Source organism: Lepus europaeus, chromosome 11 (genome assembly GCF_033115175.1).
Source record: "Lepus europaeus isolate LE1 chromosome 11, mLepTim1.pri, whole genome shotgun sequence".
Lineage (NCBI taxonomy): Eukaryota > Metazoa > Chordata > Mammalia > Lagomorpha > Leporidae > Lepus > Lepus europaeus.
Window position 1 is genome coordinate 53,731,289 of NC_084837.1, and position 11,248 is coordinate 53,742,536.

At 43.3% G+C, this 11,248-nt stretch overlaps 1 protein-coding gene across 1 annotated transcript; it reads left to right on the top strand.

The window, feature by feature from the left end:
* Window positions 1-791: 791 nt before the first annotated feature.
* Window positions 792-1,256, top strand: LOC133769474 (non-secretory ribonuclease-like). Its single transcript, XM_062204684.1, has one exon. It carries the CDS (start codon window positions 792-794, stop codon window positions 1,254-1,256), a length of 465 nt encoding a protein of 154 aa, XP_062060668.1.
* Window positions 1,257-11,248: the final 9,992 nt, after the last annotated feature.

Consider the following 11,248-nt stretch of genomic DNA (forward strand, 5'->3'; position numbering starts at 1 on the left):
TCTCAAATAAAACATTCAAACATGGTTTATCACCTGCCAGAGTTTGAACATGAGCAAATTCATAGCTCAAGGATCCAGCCAGAATGTTGATGAGGTGGAAAACATTTGTTTGCTGAAAATGAAGCAGAAAGAGTTCCACCGATCTCAACGGCCTTCCCGAGTTCTATGTGTTCTGAGTACTAGGCCATGTCTGAGGACCTCGGCCTTTCCCTACCCTGCCCAGTTACAAAGCCTATGTTCATTCTGAGGGCAGGGTACAACTGACAAAACTGTCCTAAACAGGATGACTTGGAATTAAATTCCTTAATAGAAAAAGCAATGCAATAGTCCATGGGTGTCTGTTGGGGGCCAACTGACAAACAAAAAGACGGGTTGCACAAGTGGGACATTAGCCAATCTGTGGGTTTCTGCATGGGCAAGACGCAGACACCTGCTTGCTCTGCCAGCCCCACCCCCAGGCTGCTCCATATCTACAGTCCCATGTGGGGGGAAGCAGCTGCCCTCGAGCCTCAGGACAACCAGCTGGGTCTGTTCTCACAGGAGCTTCTGCAAAGAGACTGGGTAAGTTACTGAGCCCTAGAGCAGGGACAAGGAGGGGAGCCACAGGGCAGCAACTGAGGGAGGGGAGAGGTGAATCAGTGCCCAGGAGACTTGGCACACGTTGGGAATGGGTGTATGACCCAGAGTGACAGCAGAGGGGCCTGCAGCGTGAGCCACAGAGCATGTTGTAAGTAGTCTGGGATGCAGGAACAGTCACTTCTCTTTCTTCTGCAGGTAACTTCATTTCAAAGATGCTCAGTACCCCACTTTGTTTCCTGCTGTTGCTGGGGATCTTGGGAACAGCAACCTCATTCCAGGCCCCACCTGCTGGTTTCACTCGGGCTCAGTGGTTTGAAGTCCAACACATAAATATGACACACTCCCGATGTGACAATGCAATGAGAGTGGTTAACAGATATAGAGGATACTGCAAAGGGAAAAATACTTTCCTTCATGTAACTTTTGTGGATGCTGTGCGTACTTGTCGTAATCGAAATATACCCTGCACCGCAGGTGGCAGGCAAAATTGCCATCAGAGCTCAACCCAGGTGCCTTTAACTGACTGTGACATCACGAGAAACAGTTCAGATATTAGGCAGTGCCAATATCGACAGAGATGGAAAACTAAATTCTATGTAATAGCTTGTGACCCAAGGTCTCCCCGGGACAGTCCTTCCTACCCTATAGTTCCAGTTCACTTGAATGGGACGGTTTAGCTCCTCTGCCATCCCTCATCTTACAAGCTCCTCAATGATAACCAAGATCCCATTCCTACATCCACTCTGGATATCACCATCTGCCCTCATCACACAAGTCCTTGTGCTCTTCAAGCTTGGCTGAGTAGAGGCTGGCGCTGTGATATAGCAGGTAAAGTTGTTGCCTGCAGTGCCGGCATACCATATGGGCACTAGTTCAAGTCCCAGCTGCTTCACTTCAGATCCAGCTCTCTGTTGTGGCCTGGGAAAGCAGTAGAAGATGGCCCAGGTGCTTGGGTCCTTGTACCTGCATGGGAGACCCAGAAGAAGCTCCTGGCTCTTGGCTTTGGATTGGCACAGCTCTGGCTGTTGAGGCCATTTGGGGAGTGAACCAGGAGATGGAAGATCTCTCTCTCTGCCTCTCTGAAACTCTGCCTTTCAAATAAATAAATGTTAAAAAAAAAAGAAAAAAGAAAAATAATGTTGGCTGAGCTTAAATGCTTTGCAGACTGCACAATAAACTTTGCAGAATCATCTAGATGTCTGTGTGTCTCTTCTTGTCTCTGCTGTCAGCCACACCTGTTCTAGAGACATTTCCCACTCTGATCTGAGATTTGGGGGAGCAGTGAGATGTGAGAATGAGACTGCATCATGAAGCAGCACGGATGTCACCCTTGTCTTCCTGAGACTTCACTCTCCACTGACACCTGCCTTTCCACTCAGCCAATCTTTACTCTGGCGTCTCTGGACCCTCTCCACAAGGAAGCCCTGTCCCGGAATTCTGAGCCCTGCTATGTAGAGTACAATTGTAATAGGAGTCCTCCCCAACTCCGTGTATCCTGAATCCCTCACCATTGGTGTCTGACCAAATTCCTTTTCCTCATTGGGTTCACACTTGGCAAACAAAATTTTATTTTTCACCCCAAATAACCTTATTTTGAGTGTACTTTCCCACTAACATTTTGAAGTCTCTCCATGTGAGATGGCTTTCGCTCCAGTTCCCAACATGATGTTCCTCCTTTCCTTCGAAAGCTCTCCAGCATGGCCTTTACAATGCCCATTCCCAGCAGATGCTGGTCACCACCACCTAAGAAGCGCCTACCTTCTACACCTTCCCTGGTTTGCCTGTTTTCAGACCCTCAGCATAGCAGTCCTTAGGATTCCATGTAGGGGCTCATGAGTTTGCACAAAGACCCTGAGTTTGGGAAACTCCCATGTCCAACAGAGAACAGACATTAGGTACAACATGCTACGGCATGAAGTAACCTCACCTGACACTTCCAATTATCTTAGAGCAATAGAAGAGGTGGGATATAGCCAAGCTGAGCCAATGGCCTATGAACAAAGGGGAAGCAAAGCTTCCTCCCCTCAGTTACCAGATCGTCTGTGCCTTCCCACTCAGGGTGACAACATCTCTAACACCCAGGCATACAAGGATCAGTCACCCATCTGCACAACGCCCTCTCCACCATGTGTCCTCATCAATCCTCTGTCATTTGTGCATTCATTCATCCATCCACCAGACGTAGATTGTGTAGAGTCTGCGTTCTGCATGGTTCTAATGGGTCTGAGATGCAAAAGGCACGTTCCTACTCTCCTGCAGCCACACTGGTGTACACTGATGAGAATAAAGGCACAAAACTGTTTTAAACAGACAGAAGACAAATTATGTACAGCAGTATAACATAGACATAACACTGCAGTGTCTAAGAAGGGCTCAGTAAGAGAAGGAAATGAAAAGATGAGAAGCAGCAGTTCATGCAGGCACCGGTGGGGAGGGGGGGGAGAGAGAATTCAAAGGTCCTAAAAATGAAAAAAACTCTAAGAGCTCAGTATGCAAACTGTAGAGCCTCCTGTCCCAGAGGGACTCACCCAGGACTGCCGAGTTCAGCGAAGGAGTCGGCTCAGCAGGAACATGCAGCTGACTACTTTTGCTCCCAGAGACCTGCATCTGATTTTGTGCTTCTGACACAACACTTAAAAGGAAATTGAAGCAACTTAAAATTTTCAGCAATTTGAGTAAAAAGCGATCTATTGATCAGGTATTTTGTGCAGTGGTTAAAATACAACTTGGATTATAAGCTGTTTATAGCCCTTGTCTATATTTCTGTGGAAAAGTAGTGTTTCTACTTTTTATTTGTTTAACATTATGGTTAGTGTGCTACATTAAGCCTGTGATTATAAAGTAAATTGAAATTATGTTATTGCAAAAATTTAAGGAAAAAAAAGGAAGAAGGGCCGGTGCTGTGGCACAGTGTGTTAACGCCCTAGCCTGCAGCACCAGCATCTCATATGGGCACTAGTTTGAGTCCCAGCTGCTCCACTTCTGATCCATCTCCCTGCTTAAGCACCTGGGAAAGCAGCATTGCACCTGCGAAAGTCTCTTGTCCTTGGGCTCCTGCACTCACGTGGGAGACCCTGGAGAGGCTCCTGGATCCTGGCTTCAGATTGGCCCAGCTCTGGCCATCCGGCCATTGTGGCCATTTGGTGAATGAACCAGCAGACGGAAGACCTCTCACTCTCCTTCTCTCCCTCTCTCTTTCTCTGTAACACTTTCAAATAAATAAAATAAATTTTAAAAATAAAAAGAAAGAAAGGAGGTGAGATTGAGGGAGGGAAGCATGGTTATCTTCTTAGAATTGTAGCTATAAAATTTGATCTGTTTCTATTAATAAAAATCTTTTTAAACTCAAGAAAAGACACCACTTGGAATGCTCACATCCAATCTCAAATGCCTGGGTGCAAGGCTGGCTCTGCTCTTGATTCAGATTCCTGCTAATGCTCACACTGTGAAGCAGACATGATGATCCAAGTAATTTGGTCCCAGCCACACACTTGGGAGAACTGGACTGAATTTCAGCTCCTGACTTCAGTCTCTCTCTCTCTCTCTCTTTTTCTTTGCCTCTGCCTCTCTTTCTGTCGTTCCCACCCTCCCTCCCCCTGTCTCTCAAATGCATAAAGCAATAAAGAAAGAAAACTTTATTTCTGAAACAGCAGTTCATAAATTGGGAAACACCAAACAAAAGGAGACTTAGTATTACAACTTCAAAACATCAAAGACAAGTTTTACTGAGACAACGTGGAAGCAAAATAGATTGTGTTTTGGGTTGCAGTTACAAACTTGGCCTTTCTCATTTGCCTCTGTAGAAAGTTTCTAGAAACATAATCATATAAGAGCTGGCTACTTAGGATTGGCTGAGGTTATCTTGTGTTCCTGTCTAACCTAACCATTTACCAGAATGGACCCAAGCCAAGTTTTAACTTAAAGTGGCAGTTTAAGCCCAGCAAAAACTTAAAATAGCAAGCCTATTTTGTGATTTTGTCTGTAAATTTTTCAGGCCATATGCATATTTTAGTGTTGATTTAACAGTCCTCATCAGGTCACCATTGCATCTATAATAAAATTATTGCATTTCCAGATGACAAGATGCTAGAAACTTGTAACACGTACGTGGAGTAATTTTTTTTTAGGCTTCATTCTTTTTTTTTTCCCCCAAAGAAACCGTTTTATTTAATGAGTGCAGATTTTATAAGTACAACTTTAGGAATATAGTGATTCTTCCCATCATATCCGCCCTCCCACCCCTACACCCACCGCACCTCCTCCTCCGTCTCCTATTCCTTGTCCTATTTTCCATTAAGAAAAAAAAAACAAAAAACTGTTTCTCGACAGTCAAGACAAGGGCTGTTCAAGTCATTGCTTCTCAAAGTGTCAATTTCACTTCTACAGATTGCCTTTTAGGTGCTCTGTTAGTTATCACAGATCAGGAAGAACATAGGGTATTTGTTCCTTTGGGACTGGCTTATTTCACAAAGGATGATGTTTTAGTGGGTTAAGTTTGCCAGATTGTGCATGATGCCACTTAAGCATCTGATTCCAGTGTTCTTACCTAGAAGCCGGAGCAGAAATGACCATTTCTGACCATGCAGTTCTCCCAGCCTCCTTCACCCTGGACATTCACTTCTCCCCTCTGTATAATTTCCCTGACTACCCTTTCCCCTAGAATTCTCCTCACTCCCTCAATGCCCTTGCAAACCTTTGCTTATCCTTTATGCCCAGTTGAATTGGAACATTCTTCCAGAAGCTTGCCTGGTCCCATCAGGCCACACAGCATCAGATCTTCAATGTCCCCAATACAACCACACTCTTACATGTGTTCTTATCGCTATCACATCCTAATAAGATTAAGTGTTGGGCCGGCGACGCGGCTCACTAGGCTAATCCTCTGCCTTGCGGCGCCGGCACACCGGGTTCTAGTCCTGGTCGGGGAGCCGGATTCTGTCCCAGTTACTCCTCTTCCAGTCCAGCTCTCTGCTATGGCCCGGGAAGGCAGTGGAGGATGGCCCAGGCCCTTGGGCCCTGCACCCGCATGGGAGACCAGGAGAAGCACCTGGCTCCTGCCTTCGGATCAGCGCGGTGCGCCAGCTGCAGCGTGCTGGCTGCGGCGGCCATTGGAGGGTGAACCAACGGCAAAAGGAAGACCTTTCTCTCTATCTCTCTCTCTCACTGTCCACTCTGCCTGTCAAAAAAAAAAAAAAAAAAAAAAAGATTAAGTGTTCCTATATTTTCTTATCATCTCCAGTGACCAAGAAATCGCGTTTCTTGTATGAAATCTGTACTCCCTCTTCTATACTTTTGGGAATATACAACCATGTCCTTAAATGTTCATTTTATATATATAGAATCAGTTTCCTCTTGAAAAGAAAGAAACATGCAACCAAAAGTAATGTGATTTTGAACTGGAATATTTTCCTATAAAAGCTACTATTGAGGCTATTAGCAAAGCTTGAAAAGGACCTGAAGATTAGATGGTAGTGATGTATCAATGTTTATTTCCTTATTTTGAGGGCTCCTGATGGTTACGGTTAAATAAAAGGATGTTCTCATTTGTATGAAATATACATAGCCGTATTATAGGTAGAAGGGGAGGGTATCATGCTTGCAATTTTTAAAAAAAATTATTTATTTATTTGACAGGCAGAGTGGACAGTGAGAGAGAGACAGAGAGAAAGGTCTTCCTTTTGCCGTTGGTTCACCCTCCAATGGCCGCCGCGGTAGGCGCGCTGCAGCCGGCGCACCGCGCTGATCCGAAGGCAGGAGCCAGGTGCTTCTCCTGGTCTCCCATGCGGTGCAAGGCCCAAGGACTTGGGCCATCCTCCACTGCACTCCCTGGCCACAGCAGAGAGCTGGCCTGGAAGAGGGGCAGCCAGGACAGAATCCGGCACCCTGACCGGGACTAGAACCCGGTGTGCCGGCGCCACAAGGTGGAGGATTAGCCTAGTGAGCCGCGGCACCGGCCTTGCAATTTTGTTTTGAACTCCATTGTTTCAAGTGAAAGAAAGCTCTTAGAACTCTACTTACAAGTTTTATGCTGTACTTCCTATCCAGCTCTCTGCTGTGGCCTAGGAAAGCAGTAGAAGTCCTTGGGCCCCTGCACCCATGTGGGAGACCTGAAAGAAGCTCCAGGCTCTGGCCAATGTGGCCATCTGGAGAGTGAACCAGCAGATGGAAGACCTCTCTGTTCTCTTTCTCTCTCTCTCTCTTTTGCTCTCTATCTCCTTCTCTTTCTCCCTCCCCCCTCCCCCCACTCTGCTTCTCTGTAACTCTGCCTTTCAAATAGATAAATAAATATATTTTTTTAAAAGAATAGTATTGGGGGACTGCCATTGTGGTGTAGCGGGTAACACCACCATCACCTGTGATACCATGGAATTAGACTGGCTATTCCTCTCAGTGGATGTGCAATCAGTTCTGGAAATGTGCTGCTAAATTGGGCTACAATAAGACTAATAAAACTACAGAGAACCCATGGGGAGAGGTTTTTTCCAAGTTTCTTCATTTTGCTCTCACCAAAATAATCTTATTAAAATGAACCTGCGAAGCTAGTGTTGTAACATTGCTCTTCACTATAAAGAAGTTTTAAAGAATGTATTTCAGACTGAAGATAAAAGCTAAAGATAGAATTCTGAAATTCAGAAAGAAATGAAAAACAAAAACCATGGTAAATATATGATCAAATATAAATAAAAATATTAATTATATAGAGCAATAATGTCTTATGGAATTAAAAGCAAAAAATTAAAATATACATTACTCTTAGCTTCTGATTGGCACAGCTCTGGCCTTTGAGGCCATCTGGGGAGTCAACCAGTGGATGGAAGACCTCTCTCTCTGTCTCTACCTCTCTCTGTAACTCTGTCTTTCAAATAAAAAAAAAATCTTTTTAAAAAAAGAAAAAACAGATGGTGTGAACTCATGATTTCTAAAACATGTATACGTGTGTATGTATTGCAGGTATGTCTATATATATATTCATGGTGTGTGTATTTGTATATATGTGTTACATATGAATATATATTCATGCATCATATATTACCTCTGTTCACTGCTAGAGCCTGAAAGAAAGACACTCCTTTAGCAATGAGAACATCTTGCACTCAGATCTTGGTGTCTAATACCACATTCTACTAAAGAATCAGAGGTCTTTAGGAAAATGACTGATACCAGCACTGAGACAGGGCAGGTGCAAGATAAAGCAGGAACATATAATTATGCCAGAAGACAATGAAGCACTAGGAAAGCAGGAGTCTCCACTTGGCTGATTGCCGGGCGCAGACATGAGCTGGCACAGCTGTTACATATGTACAAAATGGTGCCCTCTGTATCGGCTTGTCACAGTACACCTTTGTAAAGTGATTGGGAAGAGAGAAACGGGTCCATCCTGTCCTCTAGTTTGGCTGCACTTTCTGCCAGAAGGCTTCAAGCCTCGTTCCCTCTAGGCTCTTCCTGCTGCTTTTCCGCCAGCGTTTCATCCTACTGTGGTCTCGTCTCACCTCACTTTCCAGCGCTGGTGCATAGGCTCTGTTGGAGTGTTGAGCTGTGGGTGCCCACGCCCTCCATGTAGATCCACTGTGTCCCTCTAATTTCAGTAGAGTTTTCTCTGCTGTTTTCTTTCCCTAACTCTTCCCTGAGACTACACTCTCTCCACTTTTTTAAAAATATCTTCTCCTGGGCTAGAGCAGTAAGCTCTCTCCCTACTCCACCATCTTGAAATCACCCTGGATCATACCCACATTTTCTTTATCCATCCGATGATGGACACCTTGGTTGATTCCATGTTTTGGCTATTGTGAACAGTGCTGCTATAAACATGATTTTGCAGGTATCTCTTTGATACATTGTGTTGAAGTTTTTTGGGTATTTACCTAGTAGTGGGATTGCTGGATCATATGGCAAGTCTATAGTTTTTGAAGATATCTCCACTCTACTCATACTGTTTTCCACAGGGGCTGCACTAATTTACATTCCCACCAACAGTGTATAAGTGTTCCCCTTTGTCCATATCCTCGCCAGCATTTGTAACTCTCCATATTTTGGATTTTAGTCATTCTGACAGGGGTGAGGTGATATCTCATTGTGGTTTTGATTTGCATTTCCCTGATGCCTAGTGATGTTGATCAGTTTTTCATATATTTGTTGGCCATTTGTATTTATTTATTTATTTACTTTTGACAGGCAGAGTTAGAGAGATACAGAGAGAAATGTCTTCCTTTTTCCATTGGTTCACCCCTCAGTGGCCGCTACAGCTGGCGCGCTGTGCTGATCCAAAGCCAGGAGCCAGGTGCTTCCTCCTGGCCCAAGGACCTGGGCCATCCTCCATTGCACTCCCGGGCCACAGTAGAGAGCTGAACTGGAAGAGGAGCAACCAGGACAGAATCTAGAGCCCCGAACGGAACTAGAACCTGGGGTGCTGGCGCCGCAGGTGGAGGATTAACCTAGTGAGCCGCAGCACCAGCCAATTTTTTTGAGAACTGTCTATTGAGGAGGCCCTTTGCCCATTTCTCAACTGGATTGGTTGTTTTTTTTGTTGTTCAGCTTTTCAAGTTGCTGATATATTTGGGATATTATTCCATTGTTAGATAGGTGGTTTGCAAATATCTTTTCCCATTCTATTGGATGTCTGTTCACCCTATTGATCATTTCCTTTGCTGCGCAAAAGCCTCTGAGTCTGATGTAGTCCCATTTGTTTAGTTTTGCTTTTGTTGCCTGTGCTGTGAGGGTCTTGTCCAAGAAGTCCTCCCCTACACCAATGTCTTGGGAGTTTTCCCTATATTTTATCCCATCAACTTCATAGTCTGAGGTCTCTGATCCATCCTGAGTTGATTTTTGTGTATAGTGAGAAGAATGGATCTTATTTCATTCTTCAACATATAAACATCCAGTTTTGCCAGCACCACTTGTTGAAGAGATTATCCTTACTCCATTATATGATCTTAGCACTTTTGTCTAAAATCAGTTGGCTATATGTATATGAATTAATTTCTGGGCTATTCTGTTCCATTGATCTACCTACCTACCAGTTTTATGCCACTATCAAGCTGTTTTAATTACTATAGCCTTGCAGTATGCTTTGAAATCAGACACTGTGATGCCTCTAGCTTGTTTTTTCTTGCTAAGGATTATTTTGGTTATTCTGGGTCTTTTGTGATTCCATATGAATTTTAGGATTTTTTTTTTCTAACTCTGTAAAGAATGCCACTGATATTTTGATTGGGATTGCATTGAATATGTAAATTCTTTTAGATAGTATAAACATTTTAATGATATTGATTCTTCTGATCCATGAGCAAGAAATATCTTTCTATTTTTTGTGTCCTTGATAATTTCTTTCATCAATATTTGATAATTTTAATTGTAGAGATCTTTCACTTCTTTGGTTAAATTTATTCCTAAATATTTGATTATTTTTGTCACTGTTATGAATGGAATTTCTTTCTTGATTTCTCTTTTTGTGAATTCATCATTAGCATACAAAAAGCTACTGTTTTTTGTATGTCTTGTAACCTGCAACTTTACTGAACTGGTTTATTAATTCTAACAGTTTTTGGTGGAGTATTTATGTTTTCCCATGTACAACAACAGGTCATCTGCAAACACGGATAATTTGACTTACTCTTTTCCAATTTTGATGCCCTTTATTTCTTTCTCCTCTCTAATTACTCTCGCTAAAACTTCCAGTACTATATTGAATAAGAGTGGTAAAAATGGACTTGTTCTAGATCTGAGAGAAAATACTTTCAGTGTTTCCCCATTCAGCGTGATATGATATTGGCTGTTAGTTTGTGAGATATTATAACTTTGAGGAATGTTCCTTCTATACTTAATTTGTGGAGGGTTTCTATCATGGAGGGGTGCTGAATCTTACCAAACACGTTCTCTGCATCTATAAGATGATCATATGGTTCTTGTTCTTCATTCTGTTGATATGATATATGATGTTTATTCATTTGCAGATGCTGAGCCACCTTTGCATTTCAGGGCTGCCCAGGGTCAAAGCCATCATTGCTTAGTTGTTGTTTTTGCTTTATTGGAGGGGGGAAGGGCAGAACTGATTTATTTGTGAGAAAATATGGAAATCTTGGGGGACATTCTCAAGAGCTTCTAAGCTTTGGTCTGCACAGATCAGAAATCCAAATAACCACAGAAGCCAAGTGGATACTAAAATAAGTAATATGAGCAATGTGTGGAACTAGGGAAGGTAAAACAGAAACACTATGGGCCCTGGGAGGACATTTTGCCAAGCACTCAAGATACTCATACCCAGAGCTCGGTTCAAGTCCCCAGTACTCAACCTCAGACCCAGATTCCTTTTAAGGAAGCAGATGATGGTTCAAGTACATGGGTCCCTGCCACACAGGGGAGAACTGGATAGAGTTCCCAATGCCTGGCTTTGACCTGGCCCAGTCCTGACTATTGTGGACATTTCGGGAGTGAACCATTAGATAGAAAATCTCCCTCAGTGTGTGTCTTACAACAAGAAAACAAAAAGTCAGCTACAAAAAAACTGGATCTAAAACAGTTTGTCTTCTTACTGAAAAAGAACAGCAACATTAAAAATACTGAACTGCCATATTATATTTAGAAATAAGATCAGAAGAGTGGGATGTGTGACTTGGGAATGAGTCCTAGAAGACCTATGATAACTGGAGTTTTGTTACTCCAGAGAGAATAT

What these genes read in the sequence shown, in the direction of transcription:
- LOC133769474 (XM_062204684.1), top strand. Translation starts at nt 792, where the DNA reads ATGCTCAGTACCCCACTTTGTTTCCTGCTGTTGCTGGGGATCTTGGGA.